General features: G+C 42.9%; 1 protein-coding gene across 1 annotated transcript in view; it reads left to right on the top strand.

Moving 5' to 3' along the window:
* The window catches only part of PITPNC1 (phosphatidylinositol transfer protein cytoplasmic 1), a 316,307-nt gene extending 290,168 nt beyond the window's left edge, over positions 1-26,139 (top strand). Inside the window, exons 7-9 of the mRNA XM_005584753.5 lie at positions 483-638; positions 6,341-6,404; positions 24,057-26,139. Of these exons, the coding sequence (XP_005584810.2) occupies positions 483-638; positions 6,341-6,404; positions 24,057-24,373 (537 nt within the window). The 3' untranslated portion in view covers positions 24,374-26,139. The remainder of the gene's footprint in view (positions 1-482; positions 639-6,340; positions 6,405-24,056) is intronic.
* The last annotated feature ends 563 nt before the right edge of the window (positions 26,140-26,702 follow it).

Genomic DNA, 26,702 nt, shown 5'->3' on the forward strand with positions numbered 1-26,702 from the left:
TATCCATTCATAATCACTCTACATCCCTTCCTTTCCTCAATCCTTGTCAACTACTAATCTACTTTCTGTCTCTATGTTTGTTTGCTTGTTTGTTTTTGAGATGGAGTTTCACTCTTGTTACCCAGGTTGGAGTGCAATGGCGCGATCTCGGCTCACCGCAACCTCCGCCTCCCGGGTTCAAGCAATTCTCCTGCCTCAGCCTCCCAAGTAGCTGGGATTACAGGCAGTAGGTGGGATTACCACCACGCCCAGCTAATTTTGTATTTATAGTAGAGACAGGGTTTCTCCATGTTGGTCAGGCTGGTCTCGAACTCCCGACCTCAGGTGATCTGCCCGCCTCGGCCCCTCAAAGTGCTGGGATTACAGGCGTGAGCCACCACACCCAGCCCTGTTTCTATGTTATTTCATACTTATTCCCGACATTTAATATCGATCATCAAACTTTTAATATATCAAATTTCTTTGATTTTTTTTTTTTTGAGGATCCTAAGCACTTCAAGTCAGAGAAGACAGGACGGGGACAGTTGAGGGAAGGCTGGAGAGATAATCATCAGCCCATCATGTGCTCCTACAAGCTGGTGACTGTGAAGTTTGAGGTCTGGGGGCTTCAGACCAGAGTGGAACAGTTTGTACACAAGGTAAGTGGCCCAGCAGCAGTTCCTGGGCTATGGAAAAGGTAACTGTCTATATTGCCAAGTTAAAGTACATGATACACGGCAGGTGCACAAATACTGCACCAACATCAGGTCACCGCATCTCAAAAACACTTTTTGGGCCAGTCGGGGTGGCCCACGCCTGTAATCCTAGCACTTTGGGAGGTCGAGACGGGTGGATCCCTTGAGGCCAAGAGTTCAAGACCAGCCTGGCCAACATGGTGAAACCCCATCTCTACTAAAAATACAAAAACATTAGCTGGGCGTGGTGGTGGGTGCCTGTAACCCAGCTACTCAGGAGGCTGAGGCAGGAGAATTGCTTGAATCCGGGAGGCAGTGATTGCAGTGAACCGAGATCACACCATTGCACTCCAGCCTGGGTGATAAGAGAGAAGCTCTGTCTCAAAAAATAAAAAATAAAAAAATGAAAAACACTTTTTGGATGAAAATGCATTTTATGCATGGGTTCAATTTTCTTCCAGTAATAGATGTTTTACACTTCATCTCTCATTCTGTGACCTCCGTGTCTGTTAGGCAAGTGTATTTGGGAAATACACTTCCCACTTTGGCATTGAGCTCATCTACTCCCAGACAGAGGCACGTGGGAAACAGCCAAAGGGCTTATCTGTGAGCACAACCCCTAAGGTTAATTGCCACCCAAAAGATCTGCAAATGTAGGCACCTAAAGTGGAAGATGCCCAGAGATAGAACAAGAAACCCCAATAGTCCCATTAGACAGTATACCCCAGCATTTCTGCTCCTTTAATAATTCTGTTACCAAAGTGGCCAGGTGCGTTGGCTCATGCCTGTAATACCAGCCCTTGGGGAGGCTGAGGCAGGTGGATCACTTGAGGTCAGGAGTTCGAGACCAGCCTGGCCAACCTGGCCAAACCCTGTCTCTACTAAAAATACAAAAAAAGTAGCCAGGTGTAATGGCACGTGCTTGTAATCCCAGCTACTCAGGAGGCTGAGGCAGGAGAATTGCTTGAACCCAGGAGGCAGAGGTTGCAGTGAGCTGAAATTGTGCTACTGCACTCCATCCTGGGCAGTAGAGCAAGACTCCATCTTAAAAAAAAAAAAGGAAATAATAATAATAATTCTGTTACCAAAGAATTGTTAACAGCCTCAGGATGCAGATTTCAATTGTATACCTACTTTGACTAAGCATGTTCATTTTGGTTTTTGTTGTTGTTGTTGTTGCTGTTGTTGTTTTGAGACAGAGTCTCACTCTGTCACCAGGCTGGAGTGCAGTGGCACGATCTCAGCTCACTGCAACCTATGCCTCCCGGGTTCAAGCAATTCCCCTGCCTCAGCCTCCCGAGTAGCTGGGACTACAGGTGCGCATGCCACCATGCCCAGATAATTTTCGTATTTTTAGCAGAGACAGAGTTTCACCACGTTGGCCGGCATGGTCTCGATCTCTTGACCTCGTGATCTGCCCGCCTCGGCCTCCCAAAGTGCTGGGATTACAGGCGTGAGCCACCGCGCCCGGCCAGCATGTTCATTTTGTAGCAGAATCCCACTTGGTGATGATCCATATTTTCTCAGGGTTTCTAACATGACTTTGTCCCTCATGGGAGAAAAAAATGGGAAATGCAATGTTGAGCATTGCCCTTTGTAGCTGCTCTCATTTTCATAAGAATAAATACTACTCAAATTGTCTCTACATTCCAGATAGGCTGGTTATCTGTTTATTTTTCCGCTTAAAAACTGATAAAGAGTAGCTTTCCAAAATTATTTTGGAGTCACTGGAATTTAACCTTAATGCACTCAGCTTTTCATTACTTAGATGGATTTGTCTATTGAGATTGGGGTCCAGTTAACAATAAAAAGTTTAGTTCTGGAACTTAGGTCCAAGAACTAGACTGCCAGTCTCTTGAACCCTCATAACTCAGGCTCATGGTAAATGGCGGACTCTGGCACAAACATGAGAGCCCTGGGTGTTTTCTTGAACAGAGAAGCATGCCGCTCCTCTCCCGTGCTCCAGAACCCAGCCAGCCAGCCAGGAGCCAGAATGAAATGTGAAACATAGAAATCAAGCTCCAGGATCTCCTGTTTTCCTCCTGTGTCCTGGTTATCGCACAGGAAAGCAATTGCAGCTCTGAAAGTACATGTTTTCCAGCCTCAGCTCTGTGTCTATGTAAGACAGTATCTTCCTTGGTTTCCCACAGCATCCCTTTTTGTGTGTGGCTTTTTAAGGTAAAAAGACCTCCTCTTTCTAGGGCCACTATCATAGTGTTTTTTTATTTTGTTTTGTTTTTTTGAGATGGAGTCTCAATCTGTTGCCCAGGCTGGAGTGCAGTGACATGATCTCGGCTCACTGCAACTTCCGCCTCCCAGATTCGAGCAATTCTTGTGCCTGAGCCTCCTGAGTAGCTAAGGCGCAGGTGCGTGCCACCACACCCGGCTAATTTTTGTATTATTAGTAGAGACGGGGTTTCACTGTGTTAGCCAGGCTGGTCTCGAACTCCTAACCTCAAGTGATTTGCCCGCCTTGGCCTCCCAAAGTACTGGGTTTACAGTCGTGAGCCACCACGCCCAGCTTCATAGTGTGTTTTATTTCCACTCACAAAGCACATTTATCGAAGCCAGAGTTGTCAGTTAAAAAGAGAATAATACAAAATAAAAATAAAGCTGGGCGCAGTTCACACCTGTAATCCCACCACTTTGAGAGGCCAAGGCTGGCGGATCACTTGAGGTCAGGAGTTCGAGACCAGTCTGGCCAACATGGTGAAATCCCATCTCTACTAAAAATGCAAAAATTAGCTGGGCGTGGTGATGCACCCTGTAGTCCCAGCTACTCGGGAGGCCGAGGCAGGAGAATCACTTGAACCCAGGAAGCAGAGGCTGCAGTGAGCCTAGGTCATACCACCGCACTACAGCCTGGGTGACAGAGCAAGACTCTGTCTCCAAAAAATAATAATAGTAATGATAATAATAATAATTTAAAAGGCCATATTTAGATTGCTCCAGGGTCCACTGTGTTTCTTTTCTCACAGCTGACTCAAGCTAGTTTTAAGAATCTGTTTCTTGAAAATACCTGTAAGATTTATGCTTTGCCCTTTCCAAATATAATGAAGTGTTATTGACGCTCAGAAACACACCTGCTCTGGCATGTGAGTCGCTAATGAGTATCTGAGGCTAGCATTTGCATGGGTTGAAGGTGCCAGGGATGCCTTTCTCTGAACACCTTTGTTTTTTTAAGAATCTATTCACAATTAAGGGGAAAAAAATGTTCGAAAGTGAGCCATTAGCACATTATTGAATTCTTGTTTCCAGCCGACAGCTGTGTTGTGCTTCGTGTAATAGGGTACATTTACTGATGCCTCGATGCTGTTCTTTTGATTTCCATGAATTTGAGACACTCAGCACTCAAGTGTGTATAGCTGCGTGTTGTTTCTTGTATTCATTATGTGTTTCCTACTTTCAAGTCAGAAAAGCCTCACTAGATATCCAGAGGCCTGGAGTCATAAACACTTCATTATAAATGCTTTCCTTGTTTCTGCAAATTCACCGAATTAAAATCCTTCATTTATTGAAACATGCTTGAACCTTCCACGAGAGGTTTTTGACAATCACTGGATTTGTTTGGCAGGAAGAAAGGAATGTTGGAGGGAGACTGTGAGTATCCAAGAAATGTAAAAAGACATATTTACCCAGGATGGAAAAGAATAACATGAAATAAAAACACATGAACAGTATTCACACACACACACACACACACACACGCACACACACACAAATGGTATATACTATTTTCCTTAGCCTTCTATTGCCATTATGTGTCACCATAAGTAACAATTTCATCCCTTTTGTGTCCAGTCAAGCTTATCATTCCCATTATGTTCTATTCTAGTTCAGGTCTCTTTTTTCATCCTTTCAATGATAGTTAAAATAAACTGCCTTTTTTCCCTCCTATTACATGAAAGTCAAACCTAAAATGATATTTATTTATCTTGTATCTTACACCTTCATCTATGTTTGTTTAAAAATTGAGGCCGGGAGTGGTGGCTCATGCCTGTAATCCCAGCACTTTGGGAGGCCGAGGCAGGCGGGTCACAAGATCAGGAGTTTGAGACCAGCCTGACGAACATGGTGAAACACCGTCTCTACTAAAAAAATACAAAAATTAGCCAGGCATGGTGGCAGGCACCTGTAATCCCAGCTACTCAGGAGGCTGAGGCAGGAGAATCACTTGAACCAGGGAGGCGGAGGTTGCAGTGAGCCGAGATCGCACCACTGCACTCCAGCCTGGGGACAGAGCAAGACTCCATCTCAAAAAAAAAAAAAAAAAGATAAAAAGAAAAACTGAATCAATATTTATTTTTTAAATAATTTTTGTGGGTACATAGTAGGTGTAAAGAAATAGGGGGTATATGAGATGTTTTCATAAGGCCTGTAATGTGAAATAAGCGCAATGTGAAGAATGGGGTATCCATCCCCTCCAGCATTTATCCTTTGTGTTACAAACAATCCAATTACACTCTAAGTTATTTTAAAATATACAATTAAAAAAATGAATCAGGCTGGGTGAGGTGGCTCACACCTGTAATCCCAGCACTTTGGAAGGCCAAAGCAGGTGAATTGCTTGAGGCCAGGAGTTTGAGACCAGCCTGGACAACATGGCGAAACCCTGTCCGTAATAAAAATACAAAAATTAGCCAGGCATGGTGGCGTGCACCTGTAGTCCCAGCTACTCAGGAGGCTAAGGCACAAGAATCACTTAACCACAAGAGGCAGAGGTTACAGTGAGTTGAGATTGCACCACTGCACTTCAGTCTGGGGGACAGAGCAAGACTCTGTCTCAAAAAAAAAAAAAAAGAAGAATCAATATTTAGGATATGTCATCAGAAAAGAGAGAATATTAGGTGCTGTTCACTTTTTAGGATATGTCATCAGAAAAGAGGGAATGTTAAGTGCTGTTTGCTTAGAAGTGACTTGCTGTCGGCCAGGTGTGGTGGCTAACACCTGTGATCCCAGCACTTTGGGAGTTTGAGGCGGGCATATCACGAGGTCAAGAGATCGAGACTATCCTGGCAAACATGGTGAAACCCCATCTCTACTAAAAATATAAAAATTAGCCAGGCACGGTGTCATGTGCCTGTAGTTCCAGCTACTCGTGAGGCCGAGGCAGGAGAATTGCTTGAATCCTGGAGGTGAAGGTTGCTGTGAGCCGAGATCGCGCCACTGCACTCCAGCTTGGTGACAGAGCGACTCTGTCTCCAAAAAAAAAAAAAGTGACTTGCTGCCTAGAAAAGTGTTCTAGATTTCCAACATTTATGACCTCCTGGCACCAACCAGTGAGACACACACCCTCCCACAGATGAAAAGTAGATGCTGTTTTAGTTAGATGGAGAGAAAAACTTCAAGGTAATTAACCTAGAGATTTATCTGTATCACTGCTGTGTGACTGTCAAGTATTTGTCATTAGTTTGTACACACACCCAGCCCTACTCTCAAATAAGACAAGGAGATGAATATACTGCAAGTATATGTACACCATGGGAAAGGGCTGGAGGTGTGTGAGCACTATAGGACCTATGGGCAGCCTGTAATTGTCATCACCTACAGACGGAGGGATTAAGAACTCTGTAATCGCAAAGATTCCCAGAATTGTTAACAACTTGCCTTCCAAATAGTTTTCATCAACGATGCTATTATTTCAATCTCCTTCTTTTACTTTGTAGGTGGTCCGAGACATTCTGCTGATTGGACATAGACAGGCTTTTGCATGGGTTGATGAGTGGTATGGTAAGTCAATTTCTCCAAAATAACTTGTAGAACAACTTCATGTTGTCTTGGGCTTTCTGTCCATTTGGCTTCAACTGCTACCTAGAAGGACAACAACAAAGGCAAGGCCGTTGCTTCCTGTGTTGGAAATAGCACTGTCTGCCAAGCATAATGAAGATGTAATTATAGAAGCTTGGTCTAAAATAACCACGGAATTATTGACTAAGTAGGAACCTCAGGATGTTTGATGCTTACATAGTTGATACGCACGGCTCCATCATTTTCTGTTAGATGGGTTTCAAACCCATCCTAATTTATCCTAAACTTCAAGATCAAAGCTGTCTGAAGCGTCCTGTCAAGTAAAAGCAGTCCTTTGATTCAGAAAACATTTGAAACCACCCCTCACCAAATATATACAGGTTCTGCAAAAATTCAAAGGCAGACAGAGGCATAGGTGCCCCGTTCATCCTAATTGAAACTATGGTTCTGGCTTTTTTGTTCCTGATCTGGGAAGAGTTAAACGATTTCTACACATTTCCAGCAAATGAAAACAAGGTTAGCTTCATCCCATGATGGATGGACCATCCTTCCCAGGTCCTCAGCAGTCTTGTTTTGTCCACATGAATTTTCTGCACTCCCAGAATCAGTCATCAGATGGCTACCGTCCTTGGCTATAAATAGAAAGGAACACGCCCCACCAGTGACTTAGGTTAGATCTGATTTTCAGGTCGATTGTCTAATGAAATGCCCTCCTCCTTGGCCTTTTCCTAAGTCACATTAAATTTGTTCTGAGTATAACCTAGATTGCATTTTGGTCCTTTTCTATCACTGTTTCACCAACTCCCTCCCTTTTCTGAGCAGAAGGTACCAAAGTAAAAGGACACGTTAGACGGAAGGGGCAAAGACAGTCATTTTTATTAGTATTGTTAGCGATTTCTGAGCCACATTTAAAAAGGCATGGTTCTTCTTTTTCTATTTTTTTTTTTAACCTCCTTTTGCAGTTTTCCCAGATCTGCACCTTCTGAAGCGCAAATGCACCTTTCTGGGTTTGTCCAAATGCAGATCATTTAACGCTCTCTTATCACGCACCCACAGAATGCCGCTCTCATGCCGCAAAAGCACTGACTTGCCACATTGTCATGATGTCTCCCAGAGACCTGTCTATTTCTAGTTGTGTTTTGTGAGGCAGGCAGGAGAGTCTCCTGTGATTACTTCCTCTGATCCTTAAATAAATCTTTCTGGTTGTTTTTTTCTGGGGAGCTTTTCTCCGATTCTCAGAGGGAGCACAGACCCCAAGAAAGGATAAGAACTTCTGGTCTCTCCCAACTTGTGCTCCGCAGAGCTCACGGTTTCCTTGCTACCAACACCAAGGAAATATCAAAAGGATATTTAAAGAATCATAGGTGCAAACTAATTAGAAGTTTGGCAAAAAGAGAGGTACCTGAAGGGCCAAAAATCTGCCACTTTGAAAACCAAGAGACAGGCCGGGCGCGGTGGCTCAAGCCTGTAATTCCAGCACTTTGGGAGGCCGAGACGGGCGGATCACAAGGTCAGGAGATCGAGACCATCCTGGCTAACCCGGTGAAACCCCGTCTCTACTAAAAAAAAAAATACAAAAAACTAGCCGGGCGAGATGGTGGGCGCCTGTAGTCCCAGCTACTCGGGAGGCTGAGGCAGGAGAATGGTGTAAACCCGGAAGGCGGAGCTTGCAGTGAGCTGAGATCCGGCCACTGCACTCCAGCCCGGGCGACAGAGCGAGACTCCGTCTCAAAAAAAAAAAAAAAAAGAAAACCAAGAGACAGGGCACTTGGATAGGTTTCTCTCCGTTGCCAGAGTGCCAAAGAAGATTTTTCAGCAAAAAGAATAGCCGGATTCTGATCAAGAGGACAGAATAATAAAGAGGGTTTGATTACAGGCAGGATATAGGAAGAAAACCCAACATGGGTGGGTATCTAGTAAATGAAAGGCCAGGAAGGGGATGGGGGATGGGGCCTGACTCTTCCATCTCAGCTAAGCCTAGGGCAAAGGGCAAGGAAGAGACTTAGACTTAGGGACTTCCTTTTTTTTTTTTTTTTTTTAGACAGAGTCTCGCACTGTCATAAGGGCTGGAGTACAGCAGTGGAGCGATCTCGGCTTACTGCAACCTCTGCCTCCCAGGTTCAAGCGATTTTCCTTGCCTGGGCCTCCCAAGTAGCTGGGATTACAGGCTCCCACCACCACGCCCTGCTAATTTTTTTGTATTTTTAGTGGAGACGGGGTTTCACTATGTTGGCCAGGTTGGTCTCGAATTCCTGACCTCGTGATCCACCCACCTCAGCCTCCCAAAGTGCTGGGATTACAGGCGTGAGCCACTGCACCCGGCCGAGACTTAGGGACTTCTAATAAAAATTGAAAAAAAAAAAAATCTTGCCAGGCACAGTAGCTCACACCTGTAATCCCAGCACTTTGGGAGGCCTGGGATGGAGGATCACTTGAGCCCAGGAATTCGAGACCACATGGGCAACATAGCAAGACATGATCTCTACAAAATAAAAAAATAAAATAAAATCAGCCAGGCACAGTGGTACATGTCCGTAGTCTTAGCTACTCAGGAGACCAAGGTGAAAGGAACACTTGGTGAGCCCAGGAGCTGGAGGCTGCAGTGAGCTGTGATCACACCACTGCACTCTAACCTGGGTGACCGAGCAAGACCTCATCTATTAAAAAAAAAAAAAAAAAAAAAAAAGAATTCTGGGATTATAACAGGAGCCCAAGGCTAGAATCATGTACCAAAGGAAACAGGAGATTTCCCTGAATCTGGATACCTTCAAAAGAGAGCACGCACTTACTTAGGATGAATGAAGTGGAAGCATTTAACAACTAAGGAGTCTATTGTGCAAAAAGCCTTTTCCTTATCTGAGCATAAAACAACAGTGTGGGCTTCAGTGAATGTGGATCATCAGAATGCCTTGCACTCCCCAGGGTGGGTCTCCCTTTGCATACACTGACATAGCTCCAACCAAAACAAGCAGTCTTTTCACTCAGCAATGGCCTGAGAACTACACTGTTAATTTCATGTAAGCTGCTGCAACCATCAGTACCCACAGCTGAGCTACTGACCAGGAAAACAGTGGCTCCTTCATCACACAGATGCAGACACGCGGTGAATCAAATGAATGGAAATGCCTCCTGTGCACAGAGTGCCTTCTCAGTCCCGTATGCACAGTAATTCTGGGAACTGTGGACCATGTGTGCCACTGGTACCCAGGCTAAGCGCCCACTAGCATTACCCTTCCACTCCATTTTGGGGTACCTGAATGACTTATTTTTATTCGATCTGGACAGGCTCAGTGAGGCTCTCATGAGTAAACATGGAAAAGGTCCAAAATAAATCCTCGCCTATAGCTATAGCTTCTAGCAGTGGTTCTCAAAGTAAGGTCCCTGGACCTGCAACGTCAGCATCTCTTGGGTATTTGTTAGAAATGCATATTCTCAGGTCCCACCCCAAACGTACTGACTCGGAAACTCTGAGGGTCTAGCCCAGCAATTGTTTTAACACGCCCTCCAGATGGTTTTGTTGCTGGCTAAATTTTAAGAACTACTGGCTTATGACATGGGCTATAAACCAGACTGGGACATTGGGTTATAAGGACAATTTAACTGATTCAATCCAAATAGGTTAACTAGAGAATCATAGCTGTCTACAGGGCCAACCACACTCCAGCCTGGGCGACAGAGCGAGCCTTTGTCTCTAAAAAAACAAAAAATAAAATAAATTTAAAAATGATTGCAGGAACCCAAATTCTTACAACTCTGGTTTCTTGTGAGAATTAGGAAAAAAGCTCTCCTTTCCTCAGATGAATTAGAAAAAGGTGCCCCTTCTGGGCAGACTCAGCAGGTGCTCCGGGCTTAGGGCTGAATTTTAGCCCCATTGGCCTCCTCTGCTGTGTGTTCATACAGTGCACAAACTGTACACGCTGATGCATGGGCAGCTCTGGATGTCTTTCTCTCTAATTAGACTCACCACCTCCAGTGCTTAATTAAGAGTCAAGAAAAAAAGGACATTGTCGAGGGGAGTGATCATTTGTCAGCCAAGGATTAATTTTGTGTCTCTTCTGAGTTTCAGCATTTGGCTGTCATGAAACTGTTTCCCTAAAGAGATTTTATTCTGCTCATGTTCCTTGTAAAGTGTAACCATTTCCATATTGGAGGACTTGAGTGTCTTTCAAAGCTGTGATTGGTCTTTATCCATGAGCCTTGGGTCTCTCTGCATGACTAGAACACTAATCAGAGAAATAACAACAACATATTTCAGGAAATGGGGTGAGAGGGAAGGTGGATAAAAATAGGCAGCCCAGTTTCACAAAGGCATGGTTGTGCTTTACAAATCTGACAGCGTTTTGAGAAAGGCACACAGAACATTGCCAGAAGGAGCCTATGATTGAGGTGAACCTCACCAATGTCTTTGAAAACCTGACTCTAACCGAAAAGTATGAGGGAGGGGGAGTTCCGGCTGGTGTAGACCACACTATCTCATGAAAGTGACTTAGAAATCAGCCTGGAGTTCCTAGAGCAGGTCTAACAATGAGGGAAGCAAGATTAAAATGGAGAAAGAAGCCTGCTAGGGGTCGCATTAGCTGGTGGAGTTCACCAAGCCAGCATTTTCCATTGCAACATTGTATGTGTGTGTGCTTCTATTCGTTTATCTGGTGAGAGAATCTATAACTTTCCATCAGATTTTCAGAGGAACCCGTGAACCCTTCCCCTGCGTACTCCCTGCTCCCAATTAAAAACTACAGAAAAAAATCACAACTATGAGGCCGGTGTGGTGGCTCACGCCTGTAATCCCAGCACTTTGGGAGGCCGAGACGGGTGGATCACCCAAGGTCAGGAGTTCAAGACCAGCCTGGCCAACATGATGAAACTCCGTCTTTACTGAAAATACAAAAGTTAGTTGGGCCTGGTTGCAGGTGCCTGTAATCCCAGCTACTCAGGAGGATGAGGCAGGAGAATCGCCTGAACCCAGGAGGCAGAGGTTGCGGTGAGCTGAGATCACACCATTGCACTCCAGCCTGGGCAACAAGAGCGAAACTCTGTCTCCAAAAAAAAAAAAAAAAAAAAAAAAAAAAAAAATCACAACTATAGATTATAGTTCCAGATCTTAGTGGTCTGAATTATGTGTGGAAAAGGTATACACCACACTTTGAGGATTGGCTACTTTCACTAAAAAAAAATGGAGTTACCCTAAGCTTTTTGTAAGAAGCATGTATTGAATTTATAATCATTGTAAAGGACTTTAAAAATGGCATTTCTCAAATGATGGCTACCATTTTGCTGGAGCCAAAGGAGTATCCATTCTTATTTATGATTTCTGGAGCCTCCCTGACCCAACTACTTGTTCAAGACTTTTATTTTGACTTAGAATGATGTAAAAATGACTTCTGTTTTGGTGAAGGAGCCTGAAAGTGAAGGGAAATGTTTGTAGAGGGAAATAAAGTATAATGTGCCATTGCACAGATCATTGAATTTGAACAGAAAACTCCCCTTTTTAAAATGTTTACTGCTGCAACTGTGTGGTACAATGAAGGAAAATTCACGCTTGCAGATGCTTTGTTCAAAGGCATTTGTAGTTTCCATGTGTGTTCAACTGACTTCTAAAGGCCTTTCAAACATAAGATCTTGCCTCCACTTCCTGTGACATTAACCTCCTTTCATTAAAAATACAATGATTGAAAGAAAACTGCCACCATAAACAAAGCTAAAAGACTAGGGGAAAATATTTGCCGCATATGTAGTCAACAGGATTACTATATATAATATATAAAGAGGTCCTATAAATTGAAAATTTGGCTGGGTGTGGTTGCTCACACCTGTAATCCCAGCACTTTGGGAAGCCAAGGCAGGAGAATCACTCGAGCTGAGGAGTTTGAGACCAGCCCTGGCAACATAGGGAGACCCCATCTCTACAAAAAATTTTAAAATTAGCTGGACATGATGGTGTGCCTATAGTCCCAACTGCTTGGGAGGCTGAGGTGGAAGGACCACTTGAGTCTGGGAGGTCAAAGCTGCAGTGAACCATGGTCACATCACTGCACTCCAGCCTAGATGACAGAGCAAAACCCTATCTCAAAAAAAAAAAAAAAAAAATCAATAACTCAAGAAAATGGTAAAGGATATGAATAAGTAAATCATAGAAGAAGAAATACAAATGGCCAATAAACTTACTACTAATCACAAGAAATGTAATGAGAAAGACAAGAAAATAGGATGTTTGCCCATCTGATAGCAAAACTTTAAGAGTGGTTATATCCAGTTTTCAATACAAAATGATGATCCAGTTTAATAAAATATACCATAGAAATCATAAGCACAAACAACTTATGACCCAGCCAATCCACTTCCAGAATTTTATTCTGGAATACACATGAGGCCGGGTACAGTGGCTCATGCCTGTAATCCCAGCACTTTGGGAGACTGAGACAGGCAGATCACCTGAGGTCAGGAGTTCAAGACCAGCCTGGACAACATGGTGAAACCCCGTCTCTACTAAAAATACAAAAAAAGTTAGCCGAGTATGGTGACACGTGCCTGTAATCCCAGCTACACAGGAGACTGAGGCAGGAGAATCGCTTGAACCTGGGAGGCAGAAGTTACAGTGAGCCAAGATGGCGCCATTACACTCCAGCCTGGGGACAGAGTGAGACTCTATCTCAAAAAAGAAAAAGAAATACAAATTGCCCATGAATACACGTACAACATGTACAAAGCTATTCTGTGTGGTGGTGTTCATATAAGCTAAAAATTAGTCTCAGTGTAAATGTTTACTAACAGGATTATCAATTAACAAATCCCCTGAGACCAGAGCCTCTTTGCCAAAGTGGAGCTGATGGTTGAGGAGGAGATTTTGGCCTCAGCCCAGTCACTGGCAGAGGAGAACATTCTACTCAGGCCCCATGCAGTATGACCTCACGCCCTGAGATAACAGTCTGCGATCTGATCTCTCCTCACCTGAAGGAGAGCAAGAAACAGAAGAAAAGAAATGACCTCTCTAGAGGGCAAGGAAAGGAAATACTGTCCCCCTGAAGTACGATGAGCAGGGCATGTGTGTCCCCAAAATACTTCCCAGGGCTGTTTAACCTTTGATAGCAGAGTCTCAAAGATATTAGGATGTACTTTCTTTATCAGAAGAAATACCATACCAGTTGCAATATTCTCTTAAATCAGGCAGTTATCCCCAGTATTGCCAGCTTAAGGAGTCTTTATGTAGGAAACCTTATTTAGGAACAGTACATTATGACCTTTCACAATCTAGAAGTGAAGGGCTGATTGTTCACCAATGTATTTGCAAAGTAATTAACATGGGCTTCCTTTAATTAAGAGTTTGGGCCAGGTGTGGTGGCTCACGCCTGTAATCCCAGCACTTTGGGAGGCTAAGGTGGGTGAATCACAAGGTCAGGAGTTCGAGACCAGCCTGGCCAACATGGCGAAACCCTATCTCTACTAAAAATACAAAAATTAGCTGGGTGTAGTGGCGGGTGGCTGTAATCCCAGCTACTTGGGAGGCTGAGGCAGGAGAATCACTTGAACCCGGAAGGCCAAGTTTGTGGTGAGCCAAGATTGCACCATTGCACTCCAGCCTGGGTGACAAGAGTGAAACTCAGTCTCAAAAAAAAAAAAAAAAAAAAGAGCTGATACACATAAGCATTTGTTTGCTGGAAGCAAAGAAGTCTGAACCTAAATTGTTTGAAGTCACTCTGATCATTGAAAATCAATCAGTAATAAAGATGAATCATCATTACTGTATAATCTGTCATTGGGCACATGTAATTGAATTTACTAAAACATTGATTTCTATAGAGATTTTGAGGTCATATATGTTGCAAAAGCTAGACAGTGCATTTTACCAGCTAACCTGAACAGGAGCATTTTCACTTGATTAGGATTTCCATAAATTACTGAGAAATACTGAAAATATTTACATCATATTCATACACATTTATAGTCTGTGAGGATATTTCAGGATTTAGACAAACATATTTTCCTTTAGCACAGCAGGGACCAAATTATCACCATCTTTTAGAGAACTACTCTACTAGGAATGTTCATTCCTATGTGGCAAAATCGGGAGATTTTCTTTTATAGAATTTTCTGAAATTTAGTTTCTTAACTCTTTGTTTAAAAAAAATAATAAGGGATGACTGGGTGCGGTGGCTCACTCCTGTAATCCCAGCACTTTGGGAGGCTGAGGCGGGCAGATCAGTTGAGGTCAGGAGTTCGAGACCAGCCTGACCAATATGGTGACACCCCATCTCTACTAAAAATAGAAAAATTAGCCAGGTGTGGTGGCACACACCAGTAATCGCAGCTACTCGGGAGGCTGAGGTGGGAGAATCACTTGAATCCGGGAGGCGGAGGTTGCAGTGAGCTGAGATTGCGCCAGTGCACTCTAGCCTGGGTGACAGAGTTAGACTCTGTCTCAAAAAAAAGAAAAAAAAATAACAAAAACACGGGGGATTATGTTTCCAGAGTGAACAGAAATTCTGGAAAAGTGTATCTTCTCCTTACCAATTCCAAATTGATGGTGTCCATCTCATAATGATCCAAAATAAAAAAAATTTTTTTTTTTTGAGACAGAGTCTTGCTCTGTCACCCAGACTAGAGTGCAGTGGCATGATCTTGACTCACTGCAGCCTCCATCTCCCGGGTTCAAGCGATTCTCGTACCTCAGCCTCCCAAGTAGCTGGGGTTACAGGTGTATGCCACCACACCTGGCTAATTTTTCTATTTTTAGTAGAGACAGGGTTTCACCACGTTGGCCGGGCTGGTCTCCAACTCCCGGCCTCAAGTGATCTGCCCACCTCGGCCTCCCAAAGTGCTGAGATTACAGGCATAAGCCACCCTGCCCAGCCCAAAATAATAGATTTTTAAATAATTTTTTTCTTTTCTTTTCCACAAGCAATGCATATTTGATGTAGAAAATTTCAAGTGTAGAAAATTTCAAAAATGTAGATAAGCAAAAAGAAGGAAATTAAAATTACCTGTAATTCTAACTCTTCAAAATAATCACTGTCAACATTTTGAAATATATCCTTTGAGTGTTTTTTTAATGTAGATAATGGTTTTCTGACTAAATTAATTTCATGTACTATGTACAGTCCTTTTTATCTCCTATTTTTTATTTAACAATAGATCAAGGCCGGGCGCGGTGGCTCAAGCCTGTAATCCCAGCACTTTGGGAGGCCGAGATGGGTGGATCACGAGGTCAGGAGATCGAGACCATCCTGCCTAACACAGTGAAACCCCGTCTCTACTAAAAAATACAAAAAACTAGCCGGGCGAGGTGGCGGGCGCCTGTAGTCCCAGCTACTCGGGAGGCTGAGGCAGGAGAATGGCGGGAACCCGGGAGGCAGAGCTTGCAGTGAGCTGAGATCCGGCCACAGCACTCCAGCCTGGGCGACAGAGCGAGACTCCGTCTCAAAAAAAAAAAAAAAACAATAGATCAAGGATCTCTCTCTAGTATTAACTATTCTTCTACCTAATTTTTGATGATTGCATAGTGCTATCAGTCCCCTGGGTTGTTTTCAATTTTTCATTATTATGAACAAGGCAGCAATGAATAGCTTTGTTGTTAAACCCTTTTTCACATCCATAAAATGGATATATCTTTGAAAGCCCATAGTCACAAAGTTTAAGCCCCTATCTTGACGCTGAGCTAATTAAAGATGAAGTATGATTTCTGTGGGGATTCAGTAGAACAAAAAAACCTATAACTCCTTGGCTTTTGTTTTCCAAATTACTGTCATGCCTGTTGGGATGGTGGGGGGCACCCCCCTAATGACGTATGTGTAGAGAAACTTCTTTAAATTTTCAACTTCTAGCTAAAAATGATCATCTAGTAGTATTTCAGATATATTTGTGTTTAAGAAATGTTGATAAGCAGCCATTGAAAGTAAAGTGATTGTACCGAGAGAATGTGTTGTTATTATTAACTAAGATGCATTTGTTTTCATCACAAAGCAGCATCTCTTTATTGCTTTTTGGTTACCTCGATTTTCTAAAAGAAGAGCATGCTCCTTGCTTGGCCAGGCTGCTGCTTAGCATTCTTGATACTTACATTGCTTATGGACCGCATTTTTGATTGAGGATTTCCAGGTATACCTGGGGATCATCTACCACATAAAATAGTCCAGGTCTGGATTTAGAGGCACACACCATCTTGGTCCCAGACAACAGTGAATTAAATCATAAACTCCTGGCAAGTCTGCCCTTTGGAAATGAAGAGGATCTCACATGACACATGGATTGATATAAAAAGACACCAAACCACATGATGCAGAAAATACTTAAGGAAAAATTCCAGCTGTGAATGCCCACTCTAAATCCCCACTAAGCCAATTAGTGGTCAGGGTGGCAGAGTAAGCACTTTGTTCGGCATACCATCATTGGTGAAGGGCATGAAGTTCAGTTCTGCCAGGAGAGTAACAGAGGAATGCCTACCTGGGAATATTGCTGATAAAATGTAAAATAACCAAGGAGTGGGGTAGGGGTGAGGAATAAAATGACAGAAGTCTTTGAAGTGAGACTACTTGTCATTGTTATGCATTTCATATACTGAAGATGGATGGGTTCCTGATTCAAGTTTTTTTTGTTTGTTTGGTAGGCTTTTTTTTTTTTTTTTTTTTTTTTAAACAGGGTCTCGCTCTGTCGCCCAGGCTGGAGTGCAGTGGTACCATCTTGGCTCACTGCAACCTCTGCCTACCGGGTTCAAGTGCTTCTCCTGCCTCAGCCTCCCATGTAGCTGGGATTACAGGCGCCCGCCACCACGCCCAGCTAATTTTTGTATTTTTAGTAGAGACGGGGTTTCACCATGTTGTCCAGGCTGGTCTCAAACTCCTGACCTCAACTGATCCACCCGCCTTGGCCTCCCAAAGTGCTGGGATTACAGGCATGAGCCACCATGCCTGGCCTTAACATTTTTATCAGCTGGATTAAGACAAGGTTTCTCAACTTTGGTACTATTGACATTTTGGACCAGATAATTTTTTGTTGGGGGCTGGGGGTCCTGTGCATTGTAGGATGCTCCATAGTATCCCTGGCCTCTGCACACCAGATGCCAGTAGCATCCCTTCCCTAGTTCTAACAACCAAAAATGTCACAAAATTGTCCCCCATTGAGAACCACTAGATTAAGAGATCATTATCCTGAAATACTGAAAAACTGCAGACTTGGGCCAAAAATCATGTCATGTGCCATTTTATTTTTAGATCAGTGTGGGAGGAAGTAGTGCCAGCCATTTTCAAGCTGTTAGGCAAGACTTGAAGTTCAGTATAGACCTGCACTCTCTGACGCCATGCATTCTGTGCAAATTTACATCTGTGTGCAAATTGCACCAAACCTCAATTGTACCAGTGAATATCATTGCTCTGCCTTCTACATCCTGCCTCCTATAACAGCAATGAAAGTGTCCTGTCTGTTGCTGAATGCATTGATTTAAACAACCTCTAAATCTATTTTGAAAGCTATATGGAAGGTAAGTATTAAACCAAGCAAAACTGACCCTCTGTCCCCAATGGGATCTTCTAATGATGCTTTAGGAGATCTCAGGCTATGGCACTGCCCACATGCTAATACTTTCTACCCACCTAGCTCACTTTACAAGAATCACCCCTAAACAATTTCCACTCTTCTCTGTTCTAAGATTATTTTGACTTAACTTCCTTGCCCTCACTCCCCATTTGGTTGGTTTAGCTAACTTTATGACTTACTCATCATAAAGTTAGACAAGTCTCTGCTTTTTTAAACCTCTTTGGCTACTGCTCAGCTACCATCTTTCCCTAAAGTGTCCCCATTGAAAGTTTGCATCTAATAACGGAAGTTGCCAACGTCTTGACCTCTTTCAGATATGACAATGGATGATGTTCGGGAATACGAGAAAAACATGCATGAACAAACCAACATAAAAGTTTGCAATCAGCATTCCTCCCCTGTGGATGACATAGAGAGTCATGCCCAAACAAGTGTACGTAGAATTTTTAAAACGTGTTGCCCACCCTTTCACAAATGCACTCGTAAATTGATCTTGGAAATACTGCAGGTGCCCGGTTCCCAACCTTCCATAGAAACATGTCGTCACCTAGAGCCTGTTGCTGCAGAACCTGAGCTGGATCTAAATTGGGCAGTGTCACCTCTCTTTTCCAGACATTTCGATCCCTTAAAGTTGCTTGACGTGGAGGTTATTTCGGTCATAAAACCAAGAACATGGAGAGTGGAAACATTTTTGTGGGACTGGTAAAACGGCCTGCACCGTAAAAGAGCAGAGGAGTGAAAATGGATGTCATATGTAAACTAGAATAACATGTCAGTAACTTTTAAAAACATAGCTAACACTCACTTATTCATTCAAGGGAGGGCTTCTGGCTCATCAGCTATTTTAGGTTTCTTTACATTTGCTTTGAAAAGCTTTCTGTGGCTCTTTATAGCTGTTTTACCCAATCAGTTCCTTTTTACTTAGGATAATCTCAAGATGGGCTACAGTCTGTGCAGACACACAGGCTGAGCAGTGAAGGGGTGTGAGCTGGGGATGTGCTGAGCTGCCTAGCAGATCCCTGGGACTTAGGATAAGCCTTAGAGAGCCTCAGTTATTTCGTTGCACACTGGAAATTGAGAGCTGACTGTATACTGTATGCCAGCATTTTAAGTATCATAATCTCTCAATCATTCATGCTAGTGGAGGGGAACTAAAGATATCAAAGAAAAGTATAATCACCAAATCATTTCTTTGCATCTTCAGCCAGAGCTGTGATCTCTTTAGGTTCCAGCTAGAGTCCTCATGTCCATTAGCCCAGTCTCCAGAATAATACATAGTAGGTGTTTAAAAAAAAAAAATCAGCCGGGCATGGTGCCTCATGCCTGTTATCCCAGCACTTTGGGAGGCTGAGGCAGGTGGATCACCTGAGGTCGGGGGTTCAAGACCAGCCTGACCAACATGGAAAAACCTCATCTCTACTAAAAATACAAAATTAGCTGGGCGTGGTGGTTCATGCCTGTAATCCTAGCTACTCAGGAGGCTGAGGCAGGAGAATTGCTTGAAGCTGGGAGGCGGAGGTTGCAGTGAGCCAAGATGGCGCCATTGCACTTCAGCCTGGGCAACAAGAGCAAAACTCTGTCTCAAAAAAAAAAAAAAAAAAAAATCAGTGCTGTAGTTCTAGGAAATTTAGATGTGGCTGTTGTCATAAATGGATCCTTTAGAACTGTGAAGACCTTCTGATTGCACTTTGGAAATTTTTAGTTACATTTTTGGAGCATGTCTTTGAAATGTGCCCTGCAAGGCTCATGTGCTGCAACTGGTTGCATGTGATTGCCTTGTGGTTGCAAGGGCCCTAACTCTTCTACCATTTTGCATGCAGTGATTGGATTTGCAGGAAACTGTTGGAGCAAGAGGCGTTTCCTCTCCATGCACAGACCAATTCCAGTAGGACTTCCCCCTAGAGGTGTTCTTTAAGGAAACTCTCCTTGAATTTCTATCACTTTCAATTACCTTTTCTTTTAGAAATGTTGGGCCCCAGTTCCCCCTCGACCACTCTGAAAGTCATTCACTATAAATATGACAGGCAAACAAGGGAAACCACAGGAAAAGAGGAGATACCAGATGGCTGAAGGATGCTAAGCCCAGTGATTTTCTCATTCTAAGTCCAGAAGGCTCAGAGCTTATAAGGCCCTTGGCTTGGCTTTCTTTCAGTTTTACTGTGATTATTACTTTATAATTAAAGTCCACAGCTGGGGGGGGGCGGTGGCTCACGCCTGTAAACCCAGCACTTTGGGAGGCCAAGGCGGGTGGATCACCTGAGGTCGGGAGTTCGAGACTAGCCTGACCAACATGGTGAAACCACGTCTCTACTAAAAATACAAAATTAGCTGGGCATGGTGATACATGCCTGTAATCCCAGCTACTCAGGAGGCTGAGGCAGGAGAATCGTTTGAACCCAGGAGGCAGAGGTGGCAGTGAGCAGAGATCACACCATTGCACTCTAGTCTGGGCAACAAGAGTGAAACTCCATCTCAAAAAAATAAAGTAAAATAAAAATAAAGTTCGCTTACTATGTAGAAGATGATAACATGGAGTGGTTCTTCCCACGGGACAGCCCACATAATCTCTGACTGCCCCTCAGCGCTGTTACTGTGACTTCAGGGTGAAAGATGCCTGCTGCTGGAGAAGTTATACAAAGTGGTTCTTTTGAATGCTTATGACATTTCCATTATCCTCTAGAATTCCATGAAATTGGAGCTCATTTATTTTTCCTTAGTCTTTCTCCTGTATCATAATGAAAAACAGTGAAAATCAGGAGGTGGCTCTTTGTCACAAATAAAAACTGCATGGGTGCTAAATGAATTTTAGATATCAACCCGAGCAGGGACAAATTAAATTGAAATTAGGCAAAATTAACATCCATGCACACAGCAGTCAGGAAATAAGTCTTCTTTTCAATTGAGCAGGTTTAAAGCCTTCAAGGAAGAGAACTTCTAAGAGCCTCTGGGAGTGGAAAATCAAAATTCTGTGCTTTAGATTATTTCTGCCCCCTGCTGGCTGTGTGGAGTAGAGCAATGTATTCAGCCACTTGATTAAGAAAGTCTGCTTTTTCAAAGATAATATCCATTTATCATAGCAAAAACATACCATACCCTGATTCACTAAAATGTTTCTCAGTCTCAACTTTATTGTGAAATAAATGCCTCTTTTTATATAACCTTAATCTCACTTCTGAGCTCATTTAATAGTCTTCATGTTTTTAAAAATTGTTGTTTATAGGTACAATTTTTCTCGATATATTCTGAATTTTATATCTTACCCACACAGTCGTAATGATTTATTTCCTTTGTAAAAACTTTCCCTTTCAGGAAATTTTAATAATTGTTCCCAGGAACTCCTCTTAGGGATTTCATTTTGTGAAAAATACTTCTGGTTTGCTCTGATGTTATAAAACCTAAGGATTAGGCTGGGCACGGTGGCTCATGTCTGTAATCCCAGCACTTTGGGAGGCCGAGGCGGGCGGAATACCTAATGTCAGGAGTTTGAGACCAGCCTGGCCATGGTGAAACCCCGTCTCTACTAATAACACAAAAATTAGCCGGGCGTGGTGGCAGACGCCGGTAATCCCAGCTACTCGGGAGGCCGAGGCAGGAGAATCACTTGAACCCAGGAGGTGGAAGTTGCAGTGAGCCAAGATCACGCCATTGCATTCCAGCCTGGGCAACAAGAGTGAAACTCTGTCTGGTTAAAAAAAAAAAAAAAAAAAGCCCTAAGGATTAATACTGTGTTATGAATATTCATTACATACTCAGTATTTCCAAAGTGGCTATATTGCTTCATGCTGGTTATTCCCTCCAATATTATCTAATAAAGTTTCAACTCCTAAGTACATGGCAGTGAACAAGAAAGAATGAAAAATGGGTCTCTGGGGGACCAAAACAGATACAGAAAATTTGTGGGCACTAGATTTCGCATTTTGCTCCAGGATAAGCCTTGGGCCTTGATTCAGTCTTTAATAAGCCCAGTTACCTCTTTTCCTGTTCCCAGCAAGTAAAAATGTTAAAGGATACCAGGGATAGCCAGTGTAACAATAATTAATAATAACAGTAATAAGGCCAGGCATGGTGGCTCACGCCTGTAATCCCAACACTTTGGGAGGCCAAGGCAGGTGGATCACGAGGTCAGGAGTTCGAGACCAGCCTGGCCAACATGGTGAAACCCTGTCTCTACTAAAAGTACAAAACTTAGCCGGGCATGGTGGCACGTGCCTGTAGTCCCAGCTACTCGGGAGGCTGAGGCAGGAGAATTGCTTGAACCTGGGAGGTGGAGGTTGCAGTGAGCCAAGATCACACCATTACACTCCAGCCTGTGCAACAGAGCAAGACTCCATCTCAAAATAATAATAATAACAGTAATAATAGAGTTTCTGAGCATGAGGGAAGAGATATTAAGCCATAAAGAGCAAATAGACCCTGAGAAGGAACTAAGGAACTGTATTTTTGCACAGTGATATATTTTCAACATATTATGTCTCAAATGTAGTAAGTATATATAATACGTTAAACACATTAGGGAAAGATTTACATTTTTTTAAATACTGTTTTTACTTTCTCACTTAATAAGAACATTTCGGGTATTTGGAAAACCTACATTATCCAACAATGATTATTAACGGTGGTATCACTGTTTTATTTGTTGAATTCCAAGTCATGCTTTTTTTTCTTTTAAATAGAATCCTCACTATTAAATGATCCTCTCCTTTCATTCTCTATTCTTTTTAAGTTTCCTCAAGAAATGGTTTTATTTTCTTGGCTTTGGAATGCTTAACAGGGTGTGGTGATGTTATTGATTTATGTGTTTTTGAAGCTGAATTTATTAAAACACAATCTCGGCCGGGCGCGGTGGCTCAAGCCTGTAATCCCAGCACTTTGGGAGGCCGAGATGGGTGGATCACGACGTCAGGAGTTCGAGACCATCCTGGCTAACACGGTGAAACCCCGTCTCTACTAAAAAATACAAAAAACTAGCCGGGCGAGGTGGCGGGCGCCTGTAGTCCCGGCTACTCGGGAGGCTGAGGCAGGAGAATGGCATAAAAACCCGGGAGGCAGAGCTTGCAGTGAGCTGAGATCCGGCCACTGCACTCCAGCCTGGGCGACACAGCGAGACTCCGTCTCAAAAAAAAAAAAAAAACCACAATCTCTGAACCTTCTTAGGATCAATACACAGTCAGGAAACCAGAAACAACAGCATCTTTGTGGCCCCTCAGAATAAAAAAGTGTATGTATTGATTAAGAAGATAGCATGTTGGCCTGAGTACAGTGGCTTACACCTGTAATCCCAGCATTTTGGGAGGCTTAGGCAGGCGGATCACTTGAGCTGAGGAATTCTAGACCAGCCTAGGCAACATAGCGAGTCCCTGTCTCTATAGAAAATACAAAAAAAATTAACCAAGTCATTATGGCCTGCACCTGTGGTTTCAGCCTCATGGGGCCCTAAGGCAGGAGGATCACTTGAGCCCAGGAGGTCAAGGCTGCCGTGAGTCGTGACTGCACCACTGCACTCCAGCCTGGGTGATGCAGTGAGATCCTGTCTCAGATTAAAAAAAAAAAAGAAGAAGAAGATAGTATGTTGAAAAATCCTGATAATTTACCTGTGTACCCTATAAAGGTATACTTTCATGATCTAAAGTTGACAATAATGACAATAATATGTATCATTTCAGGGCTATTGATTGTTTTAATTACCTTCTCTTTATGGAAAAGATGACCAGTTAATTATAGCTCCAAATACCCCACACCAGACCCCCAACAACACAGATGCACACAGGTGCGCACACGCACACACACACACAGGCACACATTTCCCCCGTCTAGTTCTGTACTCTACTGTTAAGTCCTTATTGAGAATACTTAAAATACTCACTGAAGAGTGCTTTGGAAAATCTTAAATGGATATTCCTAAAGGAATATTGTTTTCAGGGTGTAGCTTCCAATAAAAAAAAAAAAACTGGAGGTTCGGTATTTCAATGATACTTTGGGTATTATAATCGGGAGAGGCCCCTTTATGATAGGGTTCCCATAGATCCTGTAAAAACAAGGGAAGTGATGAATCTATTTGCCTCTCTTATAAATAACTGCTTGTTTTTCTTTCTGTTTTTCTCCCTAAAGACATGACAATGGATGAAGTCCGAGAATTCGAACGAGCCACTCAGGAAGCCACCAACAAGAAAATCGGCATTTTCCCACCTGCAATTTCTATCTCCAGCATCCCCCTGCTGCCTTCTTCTGTCCGCAGTGCGCCTTCTAGTGCTCCGTCCACCCCTCTCTCCACAGATGCACCCGAATTTCTGTCTGTTCCCAAAGATCGGCCCCGGAAAAAGTCTGCCCCAGAAACTCTCACACTTCCAGACCCTGAGAAAAAAGCCACCCTGAATTTACCTGGCATGCACCCTTCAGATAAGCCATGTCGGCCCAAATCTGAGTAACTTTATATAAATATCTTATGGGGTTTTATATTTTCATTTGATTTTTTTGTTTTTGTTTTTGTTTTTTTTTAAGAATCTTCTGATAGAGAAAAAGACTGCTTTATCACTCAAACATGTTCCTTTGACCTTTCAGTGTGCATGTGACTCAGTAACTTCACATAGAATATGATTCCCTAAGTATGCCACACAGCATCATATTAGATGTAAGATGTAAGACCTGCAAAAGACAGAAGGAATCTTCTGTAACCACATAGCTGTAAGCCCGAGAGGAAGCCTTGTTATTGGGCATTTGATGAGGTTTGGCACGGACTTCAAGGATAAATGAATCAAAACTTTGCACCACTTTTGTTACAAGGTATGGTAGAAAATAGTAAAGTCAGTTTCCTCTCATCAAATCTAAAATTCTCCAAAATACTCTCAGGCATAACATACTTAGTTGTTAAATTTTGAACTGCTGATTACTAATACTTGAATACCAATAGTTACTGAGATTCCTATTTTGGTTAGTCTGACTCAGGATTTGGAGCCTAATTAACTCTTTAAACTTTTGAAAATTTTAATCATCAAGCTATAGTGGCTCCAAGTGCAATTAATAATAACTCATTTATACCTTCCACAGAATTTAATAAAGATTCTACTTGTTTCTGTCTTTTAATAACTTTCCCCTTTGTGCCCTTGTGGCCTCAGAAATCCTTAAGAATTGCATGGATGAATGTGACCATAACTGATTTTGGAATGGTTCAGTTTAGGAACCAAGAGGCCCAGGTGAGGCAACATCTTTTTTCTCTACAGGTACCAACAAACTTTGACTTGTCAGCTTCCATCATCAGTTAAGACTCTCAGAATTTGCAATTAATTGAATAGAATTCATTTACTATCTACCCACTCAAAGAAGTACAAGGGTAGAGTAAGCTAACTGGGCTTTAACACGGTCAGAATGTCTGGTGCATGAACCATAAAAAAGAGAACTGTCTCCCATCCCCTTTCTTGTTTTACTCTTAGTAACATCCAGAATTCCCTGGAACAGATTGTCTACCACCAGACCTTAGAAAAGATTGTCATTCTCTTGCTCCTTACTTGAAATACAAATATTGGGACTGTCATGTACATCAAGTAACTACTGTCAAGTGGGAGGAGAGAATGAGCGGAATTGCTGACTCCTATTTGTAGAGTGAAAAGGAGGAGTGATAATAGATGCCCTTCTGTCTAGCTTTCCTTTCTTCAACTAGTGGTAATGCAAGATTAGAATCAAGGTTGACAGGAGGCAAGATCACTCATCAAAGTGACAGAAAGACAATTCTCCTTTGCTCTAAAGAGAGAAATCTGTCACCTTTGCACCTCACTGCCTTTAAACACAGATGGGAGGGCAGGCAGAATCTCAGCATTGACTTTTGTCCTCCAAGAGAGGAAGAGAAGAAGTAATTGGGCAACTTCGAGGCCCACACCCCAGCTAGCCTTCCTGATCGTAACCTCCAACCTCAGGAAAGGGACCTTCCCAAAACACAGATCCCAAAGGAAACAAAATAGACCAAGGAGCATAATCTGCTTCTCTCACACAGCCTCTCTGCCAGTGGACCCTGCCTGCTTCCCTCTCAGTGCTCAGCACTCTGTGTAGTGTCTTTCAGGTTGATAACACTCTCCCAAGGTGCAGGCGCTGGCCCCATGAGCCCAGCACCAAAGTTTTCTAGTCATAGGTCAGACTGTCAAGATCATTTCTTTATCTATAGGTTGATATTTAGCTTAAAAAAAATAAAAATAAAAATAAACCTAGAACTCAAAGGAAACCCATTGCAAATAGCTTAGATCAACAGTGTATCTCTTCCCTAAGAATGATAGTATCTTAGTAAGACACCTTCTATGCATGGTATGGAAGCATGATTTTTGCTTGTGGGAAAACTTAATCTTTTATCAGACCCCTCGGACTTCTCAATCCCTCCCTCTCCACACAGTAGTATTTAATGAAAATGTTTTGCTTTAGAAAGCAAAACGCTACTTTCAGAAGACACTGAAATAGTATACGTATTTGCTTACCATTTGCAAGCTGAAATCAAGGCGGGGTGGGGTCATTGTTTTCACATAGAATGTATTTATTTTGTGCAGGTTGTTAACACATCTGGCACCTAGTTTTTCCATTAATAGCATTGCTATTTTCCCTTTTTATAAAGTAGCTTCTGCTGTCAAGGTTAACAATTCTGGCCGGGCGCGGTGGCTCAAGCCTGTAATCCCAGCACTTTGGGAGGCCGAGACGGGTGGATCACGAGGTCAGGAGATCGAGACCATCCTGGCTAACACGGTGAAACCCCGTCTCTACTAAAAATACAAAAAAAAA

The sequence above is a fragment of the Macaca fascicularis genome, chromosome 16 (assembly GCF_037993035.2).
Source record: "Macaca fascicularis isolate 582-1 chromosome 16, T2T-MFA8v1.1".
In the NCBI taxonomy this organism is placed as follows: Eukaryota; Metazoa; Chordata; class Mammalia; order Primates; family Cercopithecidae; genus Macaca; species Macaca fascicularis.